The sequence below is a fragment of the Schistocerca gregaria genome, chromosome 1 (genome assembly GCF_023897955.1).
Source record: "Schistocerca gregaria isolate iqSchGreg1 chromosome 1, iqSchGreg1.2, whole genome shotgun sequence".
NCBI classification, from domain to species: domain Eukaryota; kingdom Metazoa; phylum Arthropoda; class Insecta; order Orthoptera; family Acrididae; genus Schistocerca; species Schistocerca gregaria.
Genome location: NC_064920.1, coordinates 599,266,453 through 599,291,481, shown reverse-complemented (window position 1 = coordinate 599,291,481; position 25,029 = coordinate 599,266,453). Strand labels below are relative to the sequence as shown.

General features: G+C 39.2%; 1 protein-coding gene across 1 annotated transcript in view; it reads right to left on the bottom strand.

Annotated features, from left to right (window-relative positions):
* LOC126358244 (otoferlin) overlaps nucleotides 1-25,029 on the bottom strand; it is a 288,211-nt gene that overhangs the window by 70,364 nt on the left and 192,818 nt on the right. The window contains exons 24-26 of the mRNA XM_050007531.1: nucleotides 22,217-22,387; nucleotides 19,693-19,862; nucleotides 9,388-9,518 (exon numbers count right to left, since the gene is read on the bottom strand). Of these exons, the coding sequence (XP_049863488.1) occupies nucleotides 9,388-9,518; nucleotides 19,693-19,862; nucleotides 22,217-22,387 (472 nt within the window). The remainder of the gene's footprint in view (nucleotides 1-9,387; nucleotides 9,519-19,692; nucleotides 19,863-22,216; nucleotides 22,388-25,029) is intronic.

Genomic DNA, 25,029 nt, shown 5'->3' with positions numbered 1-25,029 from the left:
ATTGAAAGTATAATTGGAAGACATGTAATTTTAAACGAATTTGCAAATGAGAACTTATTTGATGCATTATGCTTAAGTGAGCATTGGTGTAAAGAAAATGAAATATCTTTTCATGTACTAGATGATTTCCACTTAGCAAACAGCTTTAACAGAGAGCAGCATATTCATGGGGTTGTATCAATTTACATCAAGAAAGAATTAATAAATTGTAGTAATGAACTAGCTCTAGGATTTCTGTGCAATGAGATACATTTTGAAGCCACAGGTGTATATCTCGTTCATTTAAAAATTGCTATTGTATCTCTTTACAGATCACCAGACGGAAGTCCACTATTATTTTCAAAAAAACTTGAGACTTTACTAAATTTCTTTCTTAGTCCTCAGCGGAAGAAATATAGTATAGTGATTGGTGGTGACATCATTCCAGATATGGAAAGGGTACAGGGTGCACCCATCTGCAGGTGGTCACTCATGTCGGCACCAATTACGTGTGTTGCTTTGGATTGGAGGAAGTCCTCTCTGGCTTCTGGCGGCTATCTGATTTGGTGAAGACTGCCAGTCTCACTAGTGAGATGAAAGCAGAGCTCACCATCTGCAGCATCATCGACAGGACTGACTTGTGGACCTTAGGTACAGAGCTGAGTGGGGGGTCTGAATCAGAGGCTGAGACGGTTCTGCGACCGTGTGGGCTGCAGATTCCTCGACTTGCACCATAGGGTGGTGGGTTTTCGGGTTCCACTGGATAGGTCACGAGTCCACTACACACAGCAGGCGGCTACATGGGTAGCAGGGGTTGTGTGGCGTGGACTGGGCAGTTTTTTAGGTTAGATGGCCTCGGGCAAGTACAGAAATGGCAACAGCCTCAAAGGGTGCGGGGCCAAGTCAGGAAATGCGGGGACCAAGCAGCAATCGGTATTGTAATTGTAAACTGTCGAAGCTGCATTGGTAAAGTAACGGAACTTCAAGCACTGATAGAAGCACCGACGCTGAAATTGTTATAGGTATAGAAAGCTGGCTGAAGCTACAGATAAATTGTGTAGAAATTTTTACAAAGGCACAGACAGTGTTTAGAAAGGATAGATTGCATGCAACAGGTGGTGGCATGTCTGTCACTGTTAGTAGTAGTTTATCATGTACTGAAGTAGAAGTGGATAGTTCCTGTGAATTATTATGGATGGAGGTTACACTCAACAACCGAGTTAGGTTAATAATTGGCTCCTTTTACCGACCTCCCGACTCAGTAGATTTAGTAGCAGAACAACTGAGAGAAAATCTGGAATACATTTCACATAAATTTTCTCAGCATGTTATAGTCTTAGGTGGATATTTCAATTTACCAGATATAGACTGGGCCACTCAGGTGCTTAGGACGGGTGGTAGGGACAGAGTATCGAGTAACTTTATACTGAGTGAACTAACCGAAAATTACCTCGAGCAATTAAACAGAGAACTGACACATGGAGATAACATCTTGGAGCTACTGATAACAAACAGACCCAAACTTTTCAACTCTGTAAGTGCAGAACAGGGAATCAGTGATCATAAGGCCGTTGCAGCATCTTTGAATATGGAAGTAAATAGGAATACAAAAAAAAGGGAGGAAGGTTTACCTGTTTAGCAAGAGTAATAGAAGGCATATTTCAAACTACCTAACAGATCAAAATGAAAATTTCTGTTCTGACACTGAGAATGTTGAGTGTTTATGGAAAAAGTTCAAGGAAACTGTAAAATGCGTTTTAGACAGCTATGTGCCGAGTAAAACTGTGAGGGATGGGAAAAACCCACCGTGGTTCAACAACAAAGTTAGGAAACTACTGCAAAAGCAAAGAGATCTTCACTGCAAGTTTAAATGCAGCCAAAACCTCTCAGACAAACAGAAGCTAAATGATGTCAAAGTTAGTGTAACGAGGGCTATGCGTGAAGAGTTCAGTCAATTCGAAAGTAAAACTCTATGTGCCGACTTGACAGAAAATCCTAGGAAGTTCTGGTCTTCGATGTTAAATCAGTAAGTGACTCAAAACAGCATATCCAGGCACTCTGGGATGATGATGGCATTGAAACAGAGGATGAAACAGGTAAAGCTGAAATACTAAACACCTTTTTCCAAAGCTGTTTCACAGAGGAAGACTGCACTGCAGTCCCTTCTCTAAATCCTTGCACAGATTAAAAAAAAATGGCTGACATCGAAATAAGTGTCCAAGGAATAGAAAAACAACTGAATTCACTCCATAGAGGAAAGTCCACTGGACCTGACGGGATACCAATTCGATTCTACACAGAGTACGGGAAAGAACTTGCCCCCCTTCTAACAGCCGTGTACCGCAAGTCTCTAGAGGAAGAGAAAGTTTCAAATGATTGGAAAAGAGCACAGGTAGACCCAGTCTTCAAGAAGGGTCATCAAGCAGATGCGCAAAACTATAGACCTATATCTCTGACATCGATCTGTTGTAGAATTTTAGAACATGTTTTTTACTTGAGTATCATGTAATTTCTGGAAACCCAGAATCTACTCTGTAGGAATCAACATGGATTCTGGAAACAGTGATTGTGTGAGACCCAAATCACTTTATTTGTTCATGAAACCCAGAAAATATTAGATACAGGCTCCCAGGGAGATGCCATTTTCCTTGACTTCTGGAGGGCATTCTATACAGTTCTGCACTGTTGCCTGATAAACAAAGTAAGAGCCTACAGAATATCAGACCAGCTGTGTTATGGGACCATTGCTTTTCACAATATGTATAAATGACCTAGTAGATAGTGTCGGAAGTTCCATGCGGCTTTTTGCGGATGATGCTGTAGTATACAGACAAGTTGCAGCATTAGAAAATTGCAGCGAAATGCAGTAAGATCTGCAGCGGATAGGCACTTGGTGCAGGGAGTGGCAACTGACCCTTAACATAGACAAATGTAATGTATTGAGAATACATAGACAGAAGGATCCTTTATTGTATGATTATATGATAGCGGAACAAACACTGGTAGCAGTTAATTCTGTAAAGTATGTGGGAGTATGCGTGCGGAACGATTTGCAGTGGAATGATCATATAAAATTAATTGTTGGGAAGGTGGGTACCAGGTTGAGATTCATTGGGAGATTCATAGAAAATTTAGTCCATCAACAAAGGAGGTGGCTTACAAAACACTCGTTCGACCTAAACTTGAGTATTGCTCATCAGTGTGGGATGCGTACCAGGTCGAGTTGACACAGGAGATAGAGAATATCCAAAGAAGAGCGGTGCGTTTTGTCACAGGGTTATTTGGTAAGCGTGATAGCGTTACGGAGATGTTTAGCAAACTCAAGTGGCAGACTCTGCAAGAGAGGCGCTCTGCATCACAGTGTAGCTTGCTGTCCAGGTTTCGAGAGGGTGCGTTTCTGGATGAGGTATCAAATATATTGCTTCCCCCTACTTATACCTCCCAAGGACATCACGAATGTAAAATTAGAGAGCTTTGAGTGGACATGGAGGTTTTCTGGCAGTCGTTCTTCCCGCAAACTGGAACAGGAAAGGGAGGTAATGACAGTGGCACATAAAGTGCCCTCTGCCAAACACCATTGGGTGGCTTGCGGAGTATGAATGTAGATGTAGATGTAGATGTAGAGTATCAAATTTGATGTAAACAAAGATATGCACACCATAAATGAATTTAAAAACCTGTTATGACAATTGAACTTCATTTTTCCGAACTGCAAACCCACAATACAGTCCGCTTGTCCTGACAACATACTTACAAATGTCAATAGGGAGTTACTGTCTTCAGATGTAGCTGCCTTTGATTTCTCAGACCATGACTCAGTTTGGGTAAAAATAGGTACAGATAGGACTAATATGGACTACAAGGAGTTTAAAGAGCCTAAAATAGTCCTCACAAGACCAATAACACAAGAAAAATTGTCTAATTTCAGGGTCTCACTCAGTAATTATGACTGGTCGCATATGTTTAACAATAATGCCCAGGGCTCTGCCAATACATTGTTCGCTAGATTTTTTTTCATTCTTTCTTAAATATATTCGAGACCAACTGCCCTCAATACAAATGTAAAGTTAACCATAAAAGTAACAGTAATAGACTTAGGGATAAGAATCCATAGTATACTGCTCAACTAGCCAATATGAAAAGGTGGTTGTTGTACAGAGATTCTTACAGACTTCAGAAAACTGATATAGCTAAACAAAGGTACTCAAGAGCACAAAAGGAATATAAGTATGCTTTAAATGAGGCCAAAAAACAACATAACCTAGTCAGCATTGAGTCATCAAAAAATAAATGCAAAAATGCATGAACTATAATAAATTCAGTGGCCAAAAGCAAGCAGAAAGCTGAGGTAGAAATTTCAGCAGATGAATTTAATAACTACTGTACAAAATCTGTTAATCAAATTAGGGAAAGCATTGGGAGGATGAAAGAAACTGTAGCTGATCTCATTAAATATCATAATGTAGACTACACCTAAAAGATAAATTCCTTTTAACAGAGGTCACATCACATGTTGTTTTAACTATTGTAAATAATTTTAGGCCTTATGATATATATATATATAAAACATAGAAAGAAACTTCCACATGGGAAAAATATATTAAAAACAAAGATTCCAAGACTTACCAAGTGGGAAAGCGCCGGTAGATAGGCACAATGAATAAAACACACAAACACACATACAGAATTTCGAGCTTTCGCAACTGGCGGCTGCTTCGTCAGGAAAGAGGGAAGGAAAAGGAAAGATGAAAGGATGTGGGTTTTAAATATGTCTGCTTGTGTCTGTGTATGTATGGATGGATATGCGTGTGTGTGTGTGTGTGTGTGTGTGTGTGTGTGTGTGTGTGTGTGCGCGCGCGCGAGAATATACCTATCCTTTTTCCCCCCCCTAAGGTAAGTCTTTCCGCTCCCGGGATTGGAATGACTCCTTACCCTCTCCCTTAAAACACACATCCTTTCATCTTTCCTTTTCCTTCCCTCTTTCCTGACGAAGTAGCCGCTGGTTGCGAAAGCTCGAAATTCTGTGTGTGTGTTTGTGTGTTTTATTCATTGTGCCTATCTACCAGCGCTTTCCCGCTTGGTAAGTCTTGGAATCTTTGTTTTTAATATATATATATATTGAAAACAAAGATTCCAAGACTTACCAAGCAGGAAAGCGCCAGTAGACAGGCACAATAAAATAACATACAAAAACCCACATCCTTTCATCTTTCCTTCTCCTATCCTCTTTCCTGACGAAGCAACCGCCGGTTGCGAAAGCTCGAAATTTTGTGTGTGTGAAACTTCCACATGGGAAAAATATATTAAAAACAAAGATGCCAAGACTTACCAAGCGGGAAAGTGCCGGCAGACAGACTGTCTGTGTATGTGCACATGGATATGTGTGTGTGTGTGTGCGCGAGTGTACACCTGTCCTTTTTTCCCCCTAAGGGAAGTCTTTCTGCTCCCGGGATTGGAATGACTCCTTACCCTCTCCCTTAAAACCCACATCCTTTCGTCTTTCCCTCTCCTTCCCTCTTTCCTGAAGAAGCAACCATTGGTTGCGAAAGCTTGAATTTTGTGTGTATGTTTGTGTGTCTATCGACCTGCCAGCACTTTTGTTTGGCAAGTCACATCATCTGTATTTCTTGCAATATGTTAAAAAAGATAAATGGGCACATGGTATATCCTCTTACTAAATGTATAAACAGATGTCTAATTGAAGGAGTATTCCCAGATGTATTAAAAGTATCCAGGGTAGTGCCCATTTACAAGAAAGGAGACAAAAACTGCCCATCTAGCTATTGTCCAATATCTCTGACACCTTTTCTATCTAAAGTTTTGGAATCCATCATCAACTCCCAGTTGTGTGATTATCTGACATGTAATGACATTATTACTGCAGTACAATTTGGCTTTAGGAAGGGCAAATCCACAGTCCATGCCATTGAGCCCCTGATTAAAAAAGTACTTAATACTTATGAAGGAAAAATTTTTGCTCAGGCTACCTTTTGTGATCTTAGCAAAGCCAAATTTATTTAGATCAAGCCAACCATGAGGACCTAAAATGTGAAATTTTCAGCTTCAAGAATCAGACCCCTAGACAAGAAGAACTGGAGTCAACTCTACATGGAAAGCTAAGTGACTAGAAACTTTATCGTAATCTTCACTCCTCTCAAATTTTTCGTAGAAGACGTTGCTTATTGTGGACAATAGCTGCAAGCAGGAAAGAGGGGGATAGATTACACTATTCATGACAGAAATATATTAAATCTAATGGTAACAAACAAATTTGACCTCTATGAGAATGTCCACATTGAAACTGAAATCAGTGTATATAAGGAAACTATAGCAGCAGTTATTACTAAAGTATACTGGGCAACTTATACATGCAGGAAGATTCATATGATAGTTAAAACAGATCAACAGGCAGCAGCATCATATCTCAAGGAGGAAATCAAAACTTTTTGAGACACATGCTGCTTATAGAGTCAGTATGGCTTTAGGAAAGGTATAAACATGACTGAAACAGTTAGGCAGTTGTTACATGTAAAACATTGACTACTTGAAGATAAAGACAATGGATATATTTATGCATCTGACAAAAATAGTCACCTCGGTAAACCAAAAATGAATCCTAAAATTGATAAAGGTATATGATATCAGGAGAACTGTGGTTTATTCATCTCATTATGTACATTTGCAATACATTTTGTTTGCTTACAGGAGATGAGAAAAATTTTAAGTACAGTTACAATGAGTTTTACGCTTTCTTGGGGGTATATAACGTTTCGTAACCAGATCAAATTTCCAGTTCCTCTAGCATGAATTTGTCCACTGAGTGCCTGTCAGTGCCAGTGCACTATGCTTTGCCAAGTTACCCCAAAAAACAGTACCATGTTTAATAATGGATTCAAATTAGTTTGTACACTATGTGATCAAAAATACCCAGACACCTCCAAAAACATACGTTTCTCATATTAGGTGCATTGTTCTGCCACCTACTGCCAGATAGTCCATATCAGCATCCTCAGTAGTCATTAGACAGCGTAAGAGAGCAGAATGGGGTGCTCCGCAGAACTCACGGACTACAAACATGGTCAGCTGATTGGGTATCACTTATGTCATACATCTGTACATGAGATTTCCATAATTCTAAACATCCCTAGGTTCACTGTTTCCAATGTGATAGTGAAGTGGAAACACGAAGGGACATGTACAGCACAAAAGTGTACAGGCCGCCCTCATCTGTTGACTGACAGAGACTGCCACCCGTTGAAGAGGGTTGTAATGTATAATAGGCAGACATCTATCCAGACCACCACACAGAATTGCCAACTGCTGCAAGTACTATGAAAATTAGGTGAGAGGTGAGAAAACTTGAATTTCATGGTCAACCAGCTGCTCATAAGCCACACATCACACCAGTAAATGCAAAATAATGCCTCACTTGGTGTTAGAAGCGTAAACATCGGACGATTGAACAGCGAAAAAATGTGTGAAGTGATGAATCATGGTACACAATGTGGCGATCTAAAGGCAGGGAGTGGGTATAGTGAATGCTTGGTGAACATAATCTGCGAGCATGTGCAGTGCTAACAGTAAAACAGTGGTGTTATTGTGTGGTCATGTTTTTCATGGAGAGGGCTTGCACCCCTTGTTATTTTGCATGGCACTATCGCAACACATGCCTACACTGATGTTTTAAGTACCTTCTTGCTTCCTACTGTTGAAGAGCAATTCAGAGATGGCGATTGTGTCTTTCAACACAATCAAGCACCTGTTCATAAGGCACGGCCTGTGATGGAGTGGTTACATGTCAATAACATCCCTGTAATGGACTGGCCTGCACATAGTCCTGACCTGAATCCTATAGAACACCTTTCATTTGTTTTGGAATGCCGACGTCATGCCAGGCCTCACCGACTGACACTTGATACCTCTCCTCAGTGCAGCACTCAATGAAGAATGGGCTGCCATTCCCCAAGAAACTTTCCAGCACCTGATTGAACATATGCTTGTGAGAGTGGAAGCTGTCATCAAGGGTAAGGGTGGGCCAACACCATGTTGAATTCCAGCATCACTGATTGGAGGGCACCTCAAGCTGTAAGCCATTTTCAGTCAGGTGTCCGGACACTTTTGATCACATAGTGTTTATGTTACTTTTTTGTGTCCTGTCAGCTTCAGTTGATAATATTTGCACTGCACAAGCAAAACCACTCAATTTGTTTGCTAGATACCCAATGTGTGCCTGCCAGCTCACATTTTTATCCTGATCAAGTCTTAAGAATCTGACTGAGTTGGCTGCTTACATAACCTGATTGACGTGAATAATCTTAATCTACTCACATTTTGAATGTTTGCTTTTTAACTCCATCATGAGGGTCTGAGATATGTTTAGATTGAACCCATTTAGCTGAAACCAAGTTTATAAGGTACTGAGGGTACTGAGCAATGACTCAGGAATTTTTTCTGAATTCTGACTTTCAGCTAACACAGAAATATCATCTGTGAACAGAACTGACAGGGAGCTGATATTTAATGGTATGTTGTTAAAATACAAGTGATTCATCAATGCAGTTTTTTGTCATGTACCTGAGAAACCATAGACAGTATACAAAACTAAGTTCTGGAATGGCTAATCAAACAATGGAAAATTTGGGATGGAATAACGGTAACTATACAAATTAGGATAGGCACTGAGTGGCAGACAGGCACATTTAACAGTTGGCTGTTACATAGTATTAAGCTATCCTTCATCTCATTTAGAAACACACACACACACACACACACACACACACACACACACACACACACAATGTCTAGTGTCTTCTTCAGACAAGAAAACCCCAAAAACTTAAAATATTTGTACTGTGAAATCTTTTTCCATCAACAAAAATCATCAGATCTCGTATCAACTAAAGTCAACATTTTAAAGCTATTGTATGATTTACAAAACAAGTGACAAAAATGCTTCCAGAAGGTATAATGAAATACTGAACTAAACAAAAAACCTCCTGCCGAACAGGCCATGAAGGCCCAATGGTTCAGACTGGCCATCATGTCATCCTCAGCTCACAGGCATCACTGGATGTGGATATGGAGGGGGATGTGGTCAGCACACCACTCTGCTGGCCATATGTCAGTTTCCAAGACCAGAGCCATTACTTTTCAGTCAAATAGCTCCTCAGTTTGCCTCACAAGGGCTGGGTGCACCCCACTAGCCAACAGCACTCGGCAGACTGGGTGGTTACCTACCTAAGTGCTAGCTCAGCCAGACAGTGCTTAACTTCTGTGATATGATGAGAACCGGTGTTACCACAGCAGCAATGCCATTGGCCATAATGAACTACTAAGGCAACTAATAAAGAATCAAATTATTACTAGAAAAATGAGATCTATCTTTGTTCAAAGCTGCTGCATTATTACCTGTTCTATTCCAGGCTTGTCCACATGATACAAAGGCCTGGTTTCAATGTGTTCTGGTACCAGTTGACAACCAATACGAGGAAATTCATGCCATCTATGTAACACTGCCAATGCCATATGTTCTTCCATTCCTTGAAGAAATGCAGACAACACACAGTTTTGACTTTTTATATTGGCATCAACATACATTAATTCAGTTCATTCATTCACATGTTGTGTTCATAAATCCCGTTATGGATTATGATGTTTAAAGATGAGCAGCAAACCAATTTATACATCAACAAACAGAAACACCCATTGATGGCTACTTCTGCAGAGTATAGTAAACTGCACTACAACTAATATCGTACTTATATATTCAAAGCAGAAAATGGCAGGTGATTACCATTATTTCTCAGTGTTCATGATTTGCATACTAAAATCACTTCAGGTGAAGATATTCATGGGTGTTGGTAAAATTATTGGTACAGTTTTGCTACAGAAACTTTCCATTAGTGAACCTTAGTCTGTTTCAATACCTGCTGATGAGCCTGTGCTTAAATCCACTCTGTTTATGATGTATGTGAATGGTGTGACAACAGAATAGTGGTGACTTACAGAAAAATTTATCAGCATGATTTGTGGCTATCTTTTTACAGCAGTTAGAGCTGCTGTTTATGTACTACCACTAGCTTAACACCAATATGTCCACACTAATATTTAACTCAGAGCATCAATTATCAGCACTTGGTGTTATGAGTTAGATATCACTGAGGGTGTGTTGGAGTTAAGTTTGTGGCAGCAGATAAACAGCAGGTGTTAGCTGTTTAATTTTAGTGGGTAAATTCTAGCTATTCTTCAAAGTAGCAGCTTTTCTGTCAATTTTACAACATTAACTTGAGCCTAAGCAAACTATGATAGATAACTGCAGTTTAACAAACAGTTTCTGACAGATGCTCCACTTTTGACACCTACACCAGTTCCACATCTGCAAACTGTTCTTCATAGTCAGATGTTTATAACATGGTGGGAGGATAGGTATACTGGTTAAGATGTACAATTGCTTAAGATGACACATATAGTCTGTGGTACAGAAACTATATCAGGAAGCTGTAGAGAAGAAGTATCTACTTTGTAGTACTGATATTTCTGAAACTGGCCTGTTGTTGATTTAATACCCCTGCTGGATGTGAAAATCAATGTTACTGACATATCAATAGGTGTAAGGCCATACATGTCCATTGAGAGTGCCTATGGCAGGAACATGGCCATTATTGCAGACTGATTACTTGAGCATCCATTTTGTGCTGAAGAAAAAGCTGCTCTGTGGCTGTCTCTACGTCAGTTTGCTGTTATCGGACTGACCTCTGCTGTGGATTCCATTCCCTATGATCTGTTTACTATGTGTTTAGTGTGGTGGATCAAGATGAACTTGTGGTTTCCACGTCTTATCAGCACTTGGTGTTATGAGTTAGATATCACTGACGGTGTGTTGGAGTTAAGTTTATAATGAAATTCATGTTATTGAGCGAAGTTATGCTTGGACTTTATTCTTCTACTTTGAAACAATCTCTGAATGACTTTTATTGTAGTTTCCCCATGAACTATCCTGGTTGGTTCATGGACTAATTGAGTACAATAAAACCCCACTTTTACATCCACACAATTTCCATTTTCCTGCTTTTTATGTTCATTTTGGTCAGTCCCAAGACAAATCCTATTCTCTCAATTCAACACTTTCCCATCATTAATGTTACATGTTAAAATTTCTGGCATTTCTATTTTTCTTTGATGTTTTACTGGCATTTAACATTGATTTTCAATTGATTTCTGTAAAAAGTGCATCATATTCCCACTCAAAGTCAACCTTGGAACAAAGCAGAAAGCACAGATTACATGCAGAGTGATCGTGTAATATTGTGTTGGAAAGGTAAGAAAATTTCCATTGTTAGCATATTGGGTCACAACCACCTGTATAGTTTGACAGTGTTTGGAAGAGTGAGAAACTATGCTGAATCACTGCCTTAATGATAATCACAATCGGACAACAGCGACTCTAGTGGCAACCTTCCTTCTGTTCATTGTGTTGTATTACAACAGCTTTAATTTAATTTATAATTATCATCAAGAATAAGTCTCACATTAGAACATGAATATCTTTTTAATCTGGTTTCATGAAAAACTTTTGCTTCCTGTATTTTACACAGTGCTGCATTTTACACTTTTTTGGGTCAGTCAACTGAAAAGAGTAAAAAGAGGGTTTTGAAGCATTCACATTTTCTTTAGGAAATATATATATTTATGTTAAATAAATGTTGTGAGTGAAAGAGAAGGTTATAACATTGGCAATGAGGAGGTGCAATTTTGGTTCATCACACACTGTCATGGATGCCAGATTTATTCAGCTTTGGTAGCACAGCTAAACCAGCAACAACAGCTAATTATGTGCTTAATTTCTTCAAAGGAACTACAATGAAAACAGCATGTGTTAGCCCTCAAATCCTTCACTAGTTCAAGACTATAAAGGCTACAATTGCAGCAGAAGCAGCAGAATCAACAGACACTGTCAGCCATCTCAGCCTTTCAGTCTATAACAAGGCACCAGAACCTGGGAAATATATCAAGAACACTTCATGCTGTATTTTCAGGACAAGCTGTCTTACCATTCTCTAATATATTCTCTTTTGTGAGACAAACCCTTCAACAGTATTCTGCTATGATAGTTGTTTGAAGGGTTCAAGCATTGCCTTCTTGACAGCAAATATGTTTAATTCAGGATGACCCTATCTCTATTCCTGTGTTATGCTTTACACCCATTGCACAGTATTCTGCGTTTCTTTAGAAGTTTGTTTATAGTGACTGTATAACATAAAGGGCCCATCCCATCATGAACTGTTCAACTAGGTATGTGTCTGTCAACTGCACTATTCTTGTGAATCTCATGCAAAGTTCTGTACATTCTGCTATCAAGAGATAAAAGTACTGAGTTCCCTATTGAGATACAATGTAGTTAGTTAAAAATATAAATCTTCCTACTTCTTTTTGTTGTCTTCAGTCCTGAGACTGGTTTGATGCAGCTCTCCATGCTACTCTATCCTGTGCAAGCTTCTTCATCTCCCAGTACCTACTGCAGCCTGCATCCTTCTGAATCTGCTTAGTGTATTCATCTCTTGGTCTTCCTCTACAATTTTTACTCTCCAAGCTGCCCTCCAATACTAAATTGGTGATCCGTTGATGCCTCAGAATATGTCCTACCAATCTATTCCTTCTTCTAGTCAAGTTGTGCCACAAACTTCTCTTCTCCACAATCCTATTCAATACCTCCTCATTAGTTATGTGATCTACCCATCTAATCTTCAGCATCTACAAATGTTAGAAATGTAGGTTTGCCTTTCCTTAATCTAGCTTCTACAATAAGCTGTAGGGTCAGTATTGCCTCATTGACTCATGTGTTCCAATATTTCTACGGAATTCAAACTGCTCTTCCCCGAGGTCAGTTTCTACCAGTTTTTCTTTTTGTTATCCTTTGTATTTTGGTAATCATTGTTGCTACAACTGCCTCATGGTCACAGATACCACTTTCTATATTGACATTCTCAAATAGGTCAGATCTATTTGTTGCTATTAGATCCAATCTACACTGTCCATTCACTTTAATGACTGCCTGCCAAAAGTCTGAATAATCACCTTTCAGACTGCTGCAAGACACAGGAAGAGAGTCAACAAGGCTCTGGAAGGTACCAACAGAGATGTGGAGCCATGCTGAATCCAGTGCTGTGGCCAGCTGTGTTAGGACTCTTGGTTGATGATGCTTGGTGCTCGTGCATAAGTCCTGGATCAGGTGCTCCCACACTTTCTTGATTGGGTTTATAACTGTGAAGTTTGGTTTCCAGAGGAGTACAGTAAACTCTCTGTGCTTTTTGAACCATGCATCTACACTGTGAGCTGTGTGACACATTGCATTGTCCTCCTAACAGATGCCGTGATGCAGAGGACAGGCCAACTGTTGCCTCTCAGTGGTCATCCAGCTGCAGTATTAGCATGCAAATTCCAGCCTTTGTCACTGGTGATTAGCAGTCAGCATGGGTGCATCAACCAGGTACCTGCTGCAGAAGTCCATACACAGCAACACAGTCAGCTGCTCAACAGTTGCATGTCTACTTGCCCATATACATCTCCACAGCTATCATTTACTCATTTCATCTATGGCCAATGGTGTACCACTGTTGTCTCAGTGCCAGTTTTGGGTGGTGCCATTTTGCCATGGATGGAATACTTTAACTGTGGTGGCACATGAACAGTTTACAGACTTAGCCATTTTGAAAATGCTTCATTTCTTGGCCAAAAAGCCTATGATCATGCCCTTTTGGATGGCACATAAATTTATCCATTTCCACATTACAACAGTACTGCACTGTTTTCCACATTCCCCCAACATGCTTTATACACCCTCCACTGCTAGTGCTGCCATGTGCTGTGTTTTAGTGGTTACTGTACTTTGAAATCAAACATATACGGTGGTCACATTGAAATCAAACATATACGGTGGTCACATTAATGTGATTCGACTGTATATTTCCATCATGAGTGGACTTATGAACAATCTATTCTAGGTAGTCCCCAGAGGTTGCATTCACTAATATTATGCAGAACATCTTGTCATGCATACCATTTACAAAACTGTGATTTTCCCAACAGACTGTTGGATGATTATAGTCTCCTCTAATGATGACAGTACAACTGAGGAAATTATGTACGAGTGAACTTAGGTTTTCTCTTAAGGTGAGTCTGGTGTGTTCAATAGAAGGATCCAATTGTAAGTTTGTCAGCCTTTGACACTGACTCTTGCTGTGATAGTTTCACATGTAGCATCAATTTCTTTCTCGGTGGATTTGAGTTTCTCATCTACTGTGACAAATACTCCATCTCCATTTACCATTAGCCCATTCTTTTGATATATGCTTAAGTTTTTCCCAAATATCTCACAGCTATCAATTTTGGATGTTAACCACCTTTTTGTACCTAGTACAAGGATTGACTGAAAAGTTATGCCTCCACCTTCGTAACTCTTCAACAGTTGGCAGCATTGGTATGCGGTAGGTAATGGCTTGTTCTGTAGCCTCTTCTCTACAGCTCCAGTTGGCAGGAGGCCTTAGTATTGAATGGCTGTGTCGTTACAGTGTAAAAGATGGAAACCTGCACAGACAATCAGTCAAAGCGTTTTAAGCAATGTGCAGTCATTGAATTCTTGACAGCAGAAGGTGTCACCCCAAAGGAGATTCATCAGAGAATGAAAGCAGTTTAGGGTGATTGTGTTGATGTGAGTACTGTGCATCAAGGATGAGTAAGTTTAAAGATGCTGAGGCGGGAACATTTGACCTGTGTGACAAACAAAGAGTTGGACGGCCTGTGACAGTAACCACTGAGTTTCACAAGCAACATGTTGACAGATTGATCCAGGATGATCATTGTTTCACTCAGAGAGAAACTGCAAGCACAAGCATTTCACAAGAACATGTGGGTCACATTAGTGGTTTGCTTGGCTATCGAAAGATCTGTGCACGATGGGTACCCCGGATGCTGACTCCTGAAATGAAAGTGCACAGACTTGAAATTTGCCAGGAAGTCCTCTTGCATTATGAGAATGAAGGTGTCGCCTTTCTCCGTTCAGTTGTGACAGAAAACGAAATGTGGGTACACCATTATGACCTGGAGACAAAATGTCAGTCTGTGGAATATCAACACAAAGACTCACCCCAGAAAAAGAAATGTAAGATGCAGCCCTCAACTGGAAAAATCAAGGCTACAGTGTTCTGGGAGACAGATGGTGTTATCCATATTGATTTCCTTGATCACGGAACAACAATAAATTCAGAGCATTACATCACAACACTGAGAACTCTGAAATGATGGCTAACAAGGGTCCAGAAGGACAAGGGAAACGTTTTCCTGCAGCATGACAATGCCAAACCACACACTTCATGTGCCACCACAGCAGAACTTCAGAGACTGAATCTCACAACCATACAGCATCCTCCATACAGTCAAAATTTAGCACCATCTGACTTCCATCTGTTCCCAATAATGAAAGACAATCTACGGGCACATCATTATGCCTCTGATGAAGATGTTGAGTGAACTGTGAGACTGCGGTTGCGGAAACTGAGTGTAACTTCTCCCGTGACAACTTCAGAATACTTGTTCATCGTTGGCAGAAATGTAACCAATTGGCTGGTGATTATGTGGAGAGATGAATATTGGTAATTAAAGATCACATTCTAAGGATTATTCCCACATTTGATTTACTAAAATATTCCCATTAAAACCCAATTAATGGAGGTGGAGTCATTACTTTTCATTCAACCCTCATATAATGAGAGCTCCACAGCTTTTCTAAAGCAAATGCTTTGGCAGTTTATTACCTTTAGGGGACATTTCTTTGGATATGATACAGTTGCTTCAAGATCACCTACAACTTAAAAAAAAAAAAAATCTTGTATGTGCCTCACACACAGTCAGCTATCTGATTAGTAGCCTCTGATGTGTAATGCACACCTGACTCACTTACGAGGACTCTACAGTTCTTAAACTTATGGCACTAGTATAGAACCTGTGAGCTCTGTGGTTTAGTCCTGCCACTCACCTTCAACCAGGAGGCAATGATCATTTGTGGGGACAATGTTGCAAATTGCAACCTTTGTTGAAAGGCTAGCCTCTCAGTATTGCCTGCACAAAAGCAAGCCATGCCGCGAGCGGTGACAGGTCGTAAACAGTCATTATCAGAATGCTAAAAACAATACATGAAACAGTACAATAATGCATTTTCAGCTTAGAGTGGCGTAAACACTAATTACAAAGAGAACGGCGCTTACCAGATCAAAGCAAAATAAGCAATCGATTCAAACCAGACGAAGCACGCGAAAAAGGAAGGGTACTAGTATAAATACGGATGGAGCGCCTGGCACATAGCAATGGCTACTTGGTGAAGCTTAACTGTTAAGCTTATGACTTTAACCAAACTACTGTAGCAGTATCTTCATCCATTTGACCTCAACTGTGTTTCATTTTACAATAGACCATCTTTGTTTTGATCTGGAGAGGCAGTCTAAAACTTTTCTTTCATCTTGAATTTCGAGGCTAAAATTTCAGGAGCGGCTTAGATTTGGGAATTTCTTTTTCCTTAATTTCGAGTCTCATTTTTCAGGTGCGGCTTAAATTTGAGTAAATACGGTATTTATACATTTACTGAGCACATGATAAAATCTGAATAATGAAACATCACCAGTTGGGATCTTCTGTGACTTATCAATGGCATTTGATTGCATCAATGATAACATTCTGGAATAAGTAGTTCAGCAGATGCCTGGTTTAGCTCTTATTTTAGAAACAGAATGTGGGGAGGTACCTCAGGCTATTAGAGTAATGTAAAGAAGGACACTACATCATCTGCATGGGGTGGTATTACAGTGAGAGTCCCCTAGGGTTCAATCATTGGCACACGACTGTTCTTGCTTTTTATTAATGTAATGATCTGCTATTTTATTTGAATCAAGAGGCAGAATTAGCCCTGCCTGCATTTGATACAAGCATTGTTGTCAAACCTAACAAAGAAGCAGCAACAAAGAAAACAGTAAATGACATTTTTGTGGAAGTTACTTGATGGTTTTGCTCAAATGAGCTAGCTTTAGACTTTGAAAAAAACATATTTCAATCAATTTTGTGCTGCCAAAAATGTCACACATCCTGTTGATATAGTGTCCCAACAAAGCATAATTAAGTTCTTACGCATACATATTGATGAACATTTAAACTGGAAAAACCACATAGTAGATTTGCTAAAACATTTAATTTTGGCCACTTTTGCCATAAGGATTGGTAGCTTTTGGGATATAGAAATCAGTAAGTTGACATATTTTGCATATTTTCAATTCACTGGTGTCTTATGAGATAATATTCTGGGATTATTCCTCACTTGTACAAAAATTATTCATTGTACAAAAGAAAGTAATCAGAATTATGTGTGAAGTTCACACACATACATCTTGCAGGTAACTCTGTAAGCATCTGGGTATGTTAACCACAGTTTCACAGTACATTCATTCAGTTTTGAAATTTATTGTCAGCAATCCATCTAAGTTTGAGAGTAGCAAAGCACTAGAAGGAAACACAGTCTGCATTACTCTCTAATGAATCTAACTTTGGCACAGAAGGGGGTGAAATATTCTGTTACAAAACTCTTTGACAATCTACTGACAGACAGCAGAAACGTTTTAAAAGTAATTTAAAGAGGATATTTCCCCTTAACAACTCCTTTTATAACATAGAAGAATTCTTGAGAAGAGATAATTAGTCATTTAAGAAAGGAAAATAAATAAGTAAACATTATTTTTATTTAGTTGTATACAAGTGTTCTGTTTTTGTTCTGGTGACACATTCCACATCATAATTGTGAATTTGATCTATGGAACAAGTAACTAACAACTAAGTAACAAAGTATGTGTGGATGCCCCAATTTGTGCATGCACATTTGGGTGGTATCCACAATACACCCGGGAGTCTGTACCAGAACAACAGGGGCACCAGGTGGTGTTAGCATCCACACTATATCGGATGCTGCACTGATACCACAACTAGTACTTCCAGTTGTGGCACTCTGGACAGTTGCCTCTTTTGTCAAAGAGACCAGCATTTCCTTTGCCTCAGCCACCTAACAGCTTTCTCCACTTCTTTGTCTTGGAGGACAGCCACATGTCCCTTACTTCCATGAGTTGTGGTACATGTGAATAGACATCAATCTGGCTTCACTGAAGGCTGAATCACCAGACCCACTGCATTTAACAGTGGTGTCTCCACTTTTAAACATCTATGGGCCTTTGCAAGAAGCTCTGGATCTAGCACATGAACTATCAGTGGTCCTCAATGACTTTGAGGAACCTTCCATCATGACACTGCCCAACTCCTACCCATTTCAGCCACACCAACCCCTACACCAGCCATCCAGGTGCTACCACTATATGGCAGTTCATATGCAAATGAATAGTACAATTGTACTGGTATGTGTAGTGTTGCACACATCTGCTGAAAGTGCCTATCGTAGGAACCCTGCCCGTATTGCAGACCGGTCACTTGGGCATCTGTATGGGCCAAACGAATTCCACATGGTGACTGCATCTGCCTCAGTTTGCTGTTATCTGACTCATCTCTGCCTGTGTACTCCACAATGCTATGATTGTTTACTACGTGTTTAATGAGATAGGTAATGAATTTGTGTTTTCCAGCACTTCTTGCCTGTATGGAACTGTGATTGCAAAATATATGTTATGTAGTTAAGTCATGCTTGGATGTTGCTTTTCTATCTGGAATAATTTCCAAGTAATTTCTCTTGCTGTTCTGATTAATATTCTGCTATGAACTGTTCTGCTTGGCTCATGGACTAATTGGTTATTTACATTGTCATTACAATAGTTGAATGCAGATTATTATTTAAAATACATATAAAAATCATATAAACTATGTTTTCAGAATAGTTTGTGCATGGTGGATAGTTTCCTCCATAATTATTTTAATTTCCTTATTTCATGTTCAATCAACTTTTGACTACAGAGTATTGTTAATGTATTTTCACTTCTCAAATTTTTTGACAGTGTTATGATATTTTTTCTTGGTTGGTACTGACTTTCTAAACATATTATTATTAAAGTTTAATATTTCCATTGTATGCAGTAACAGCAAAACCTTGATAACATTATCACGTACATAGCTAAAGGAAGAAATCTCTTAAATACAGTAAAAAAGATATTGTAGTAACATTATAAAATTTCTTGGAGCAATGTAATGAAGTGTGCTCCCCTTAATATAATTTCAAATAATAACGGAGGTGCATTGTTCTACTAAAAATGAAGAGTAAACAATCCATCACATTCATTACAAAAAATTACATTACAAACAAATAGACATAAACATAGAATGCAAAATAGTTAAAGAAAGTGAAGCAAAATAATGCAGTGCAGGGAATACTGCAGAATGCCAAACACTGCAATGTGCAAATGTGAAATGAAGCCTTTCGACATCAGCTGCTGCTAGCAAGGAGGAAAGGAGCAGAACATGTAAGGAAACACCATAAGTAACTTGTAGACCAACTTTATAAAGAAAATGCTGTTTTCAGCCTAAAACAAACAAGTACAAAAGGGTGTACCCAATTTACAGAATAATCACGGAAGATACTTTCTAAATAAAAGCAAATCATGTCTGATGTAATTCCTTTTAATTAGATTGCATTCAGCTCAAGATGGATAACCTATAGTAACAAAAAAATATTTTGTTTACCTCTTGTGCTCATATTAACATCTGGATCTTCAGACTGAAGGCAGAAAACTTGCCGTCCCACCTTAACTTTTCCTGGACTATATGAAGGACTATCAATTTTGCCATCTTTACACAGTTTGGCTAATATTTGTGTTGGTTTCATTGGATCCCTCCACTGATTGTAACCATACCTATTATGAGAAAAACCATATTCATTAGCTAGTAACAAAAACAACATATGTAAATACAGGAATACACTAATCTAGTTCACAAATACTACGTTTGTATTTCCTATTTCCTTAAAAAAAAGATTAAAAATGAAATAATGACATCATCATATAGGCAATTATGGTAACATAAAGGTAAAGTTCTACGTCTTGGCCAATCATGCCCAACTGACCACCATATCATCCTCTGAAAGTGGTCATCAGATGCAGTATGGAGGGGCACATGGTTAGCATACTGCTCTCCTGATCACTGTTGGGTTTCTTGACCTTAGAGCCACTACTAATTAGTCCTCAGTTGGCCTCATGAGTGGTGCACTCAGAAAATCATCCTCCCTGGCAGTGCCGGGAATCGAAGCCGGGTGCTAGTTGTGCAAGGTTCACAGAAGAGCTTCTGTGAAGTGTGGAAGGTAGGAGATGAGGTACTTGCAGAATTGAAGCTGTGAGGATGGGTTGTGAGTCATGCTTGGGTGGCTCAGTCGGTAGAGCACTTGCCTGCGAAGGGCAAAGGTCCTGAGTTCAAATCTCAGTCTGACACAAAGTTCTAATTTGCCAGGAAATACCAACAGAACAGGGACTTCAACAGGAATACAACACACACACACACACACACACACACACACACACACACACACACACACACACACATGCACACACTCACACACACATGAAACTCACACACAAATGACTGCAGTCACTGGCTATTGAGGCCTCAGCAGATAAGAGACTGCGGTCATGTGTGTGTACATTTTAGCTCCAATGAATGCTTTGTTGGCTGAAAGCTCATTTTCTGACAGCCTTTTTCTTATACCTACCTGTAACTCAGCATGCCCGCTATATGGTGAGTACAAACTATTTTTCTCACCCTACTGAACAAAAATGAAGAAACATATACTTCAAAAAAATATACAAGAATAACTAAAACCCAAAAGTGATAGATTTTATTTGAATAGCATTAATACTTAAAATAATTGTTGGTATTCATAAAGATTTCCAGCTTCTCCAAGAAAAATGCTACAATTAATAAGATTTCTGCATGCTTAAGGAACCCAGACAAATTGGCGACTATCTGAGGTTAGTAGAACTTATGTATAGATTAACGAGATCCACGTACTAATACCAATGTTGTGTACAGAGAAAATCACCAGTAATCTTTTGTTAAGTTATTTATAAATGGTTAATATAGAGAACACAGTAAAGAAACAGGTAATTGGTAAAAGAAAATAAGTTAATTTTAATCCACGGTATGTTTCAGAGGTCTCAGGCACTCTTCACGTAGCCCTGATCCTCCCCTGTGAGGGTTTACTGCATCTGAAAATACATTCAAACCCTTCTAAAACTGCTTAAATAAACTCTTGGTGGACTAATTGTAAAGTGGAAACAAGACAGAACAATCACAGCTAAGCCAAGACAAGGCAGACCTTGTCCTTACAGACAGGGACCATCTAACATTGCAGGGAGCAGTTGTAAAAAAAATTGCATGAAATTTGCAGAAGGAACACTCTTCAGTTCCAAAGTTCTACCAGCAGTTCAGTTAGTACAATGACTGTGTGTTAAAAACAATTATATGCAATGGTCGAGCAGTTCCTTGTAAGACACACAGTTCTTTCATCAGTGCTAAGTTATGCTTGAGGTGGTGCAAAGAACAGTGCCACTGGACAGTGGATTACTGGAATCCAGTGGTTTGGAGTCATGAATCACACTATACGCTGTGGCAACTCAACTGAAAGATACCTTGAGAACATTACCTGCCATCATGTGTAATGCCAACAGAGAACTATGTAGAGGGTGTTGTTACAGTATTGGGATATTTTCCATGGTTAGGTGTGGTCCTCTTATCATATTTGAGGACATTCTAAATGTGGAAGGATCTGAAGATATTTTACAGCATTGTGTACCAAGAGCAGTAGAGGAGCAATTAGGAGACAATAAACTGTCTGTGACAGCTTGACACTGCACCCTGTCATAAATCATCATCTGTGAAGTAATGATTTGTACACAATAAAATTCCCAAAATGGACTAGCCTTCCCAGTGTTCAGGTTGGAAAGCAATGGAACACTTCTGAGATGAGCTGGAATGTCAACTTCAATCCATATCCCAGTGTTCAACACCACTACCTTCTTTGGTTTCTGAGGTCAAATGGGCTGCCATTCCTCCACATATGTTCAAACACTTCATTGTACATGTTCCCAGCCGAGTTCACGCCATTGTGAAGGTGAAGTGTGGATACACACCATATTAATATCTACTAACAGGTGTCCAGACACTTTTGATCAATAGACTATATATCAGAATCTAAGTGAATATGAAAATTACTTACTCTTCATATTTTTGAGCAATGCCACATGTTGCTCTATGTCTGCTATAAAATCTGTTTTCTAGGTCAATCCTTGTCTCTCCAATTAAATCATCTGAGCCAACCAGGTCCCAATCAAAAATCTGAATTGTCAGCATTGAGTCTTGGGGAAAAGTTGCTTCAAATTCAAAACATCTGAAAACACAAAACATTAATGTATTACTAATGAAAATTAAGTCATCATTTAATAATGTGTAAAATGTTAAAGCTGTAATTTACTTCACACAGCTTTAAAATTCTGCTGTAAGTACACTAATATGAGTTGATTATAAATACAAGAGTACTGTAATTTAATGAGTCAGTAATCCTGATGATGCTGATAACATGATATTGACATTTTTCTCAGTACCTACATACTCTTGAAGGATTGTAATACAATTACAGGTGTGTGAACTGTGTATTTTGTATCTGACTACCACAGAAAGTAACTGAGTTTTGTCACTGTGTACAAGGTGCAGCAGAGTATGTTTATGTGCTAAACAATCACTGCTTAAAAAGAACACACACACACACACCATGATATCTAGCATGAAATTTTCACTCTACAGCAGACTGTGCACTGATATGAAACTTCCTGGCAGATTAAAACTGTGTGCCAGACCAAGACTCGAATTCAGGACCTTGTCTTTTTGGGCAAGTGCTCTACCATCTGAGCTACCCAAGCACAACTTATGCCCTACCTTCACAGCTTTACTTCTGTCAGCACCTCATCTCCTTCTCACAGGCTGTGGCTAAGCCATGTCTCGGCAATACCTTTTCTTCCAGGACTGCTAGTTCTGCATGGTTCACAGCAGAGCTTCTGTGAAGTCTGGAAGGTAAGAGATAAGGTACTGGCAGAAGTAAAGGTTTGAGGGAGATGCATGAGTAGTGCTCGGGTAGCTCAGATAGCAGAGCACTTGCCCGCAAAAGGCAGAGGTCCCGAGTTTGACTCTCAGTCTGGCACACAGTTTTGATCTGCCAGGATGTTTCATATCAGTGCACACTCTGCTGCAGAGTGAAGATCTCATTCTGGAATCACCCTCAGGCTGTGGCTAAGCCATGTATCCACAATATCCTTTCTTCCAGGAGTGCTAGTTCTGCAAGGTTTGCAGGAGAACTTCTGTGAAGTTTGGAAGGTAGGAGACGAGGTACTGGCAGAAGTGAAACTGTGAGGATGGGGCATGAGTCATGCTTGGGTAGCTCAGATGGTAGAGCACTTGCCCGTGAAAGACAAAGGTCCTGAGTTCGAGTCTTGGTCCGGCACACAGTTTAAATCTACCAGGAAGTTTCAACCCCTGATATACCCAGCAAGGTCAAGCACTGTGTATACTCAGCAAGGTCAAGTATTGTGCAGTAGATCAAGCCCTCAGCAGTGTGACATCACAGAATACAGAGGCTAATGCCATTTCCAAAACTGCCACATATTGCAAAGAGTGTTTTGAGTATACTGCAAAAGTGTTGCTGGGAAGTGATATACAGTCCTGATGATGTCTCCTTAACAGATTTCTTTTTTAAATTTTTTATTTATTTAGTATTACTTTTTTTTCGAACTCTGAAGGAAGAAATTTTTGACTGTCAATTTGCTTCAGACAAAGAGCTGCATGCTGGGATACAATTGTTGTTCTGTAGGCAACTACAAACATTTTTCTAAGGAACCATTGCCTGTCTTGTATCACAGTGGGATTACGTTTGAAGTAATAAACAGCTTACTTACTTTTTTCCATCTGTCTTGTTTTCCTTTGATTGGCCCTTACACAGTCCAGCACAATCATAGCTTTAGGTCTATGACCATACATCAAGATTCTTCAAGTAACATCTTGCATGTGTCCATACAAAAACCAAGGCCATAATTATGAATGTGTTAGCTCCTCAAGCTTTTATCCACATTCAAATGAGACTCAGGAAAGATGACTTTTATTTCACTTCTAACTGATGCATCTAACCACAAAGAGATTAAGAGTTTTCCTCTCCTGGTTAGATTCTTTATTACAGAACTTGTGTAAAGGTAAGAATATTGTAATTAAAATAATTGCCTGGAATAACATTGACCAATGTGAATGACTATTTAACAGATTGCCTCAGAGAAAATGGTCTACAAGAAAAAGTTGTTGGGCTGTGCTAATAATACTAATTGCAATTTTGTTGGTGTTGAAAGAAAAGGTCAGAACTATGTTTTTACTAAACTGCAAGTGCAACTCAGCCATGGAATGACAGGGGTTGAGTATGCTGCCCATATACTCCATACAATTGTTTGAGCAGCTACTGATATTTTGGCTGTAAATGTAGAAATTGTAGTTTAGAAAATATTTCTGTACTTGAAATCATACTCTGCAATGGTTGACAACCTGAATTAGTTTTATAGACGCTGATGTTGCAATGATTTTGGGTTGTTCTCAAACAAGGTTGTTGGTACTATTGGATAACCACTAAAACAGAATGTCTAATCTGAAAAGGAATGTCCATTGTTCCTTCAAAATTTGTTTCAGAGCCCCTTTTCTGAAGTATGGTTATACTTTGTCCACAGCCAGACTTTCTCATTTCGTGAAGCAGTGAAAAAAAGTTGAAGAGCAGATGGCCACTCTATTTGAAGTGGTTGATTGTGTTACTAAGTGGAAAAATATCTTGGAGTACAAAACCATAGATCAATTTCTTCCATCAAGTGTTAAAACAATTCTTGCAAAGCCTGAAACAGAAGGTATGTTTCCAGCAGAGGTAAAATGCTTTCCCAGTTCTGTACTATTTCTCTATGAAACTACTGTATCCTGGTTAAAAAAGTGGACAGAAGAAAGTTTCCAGAA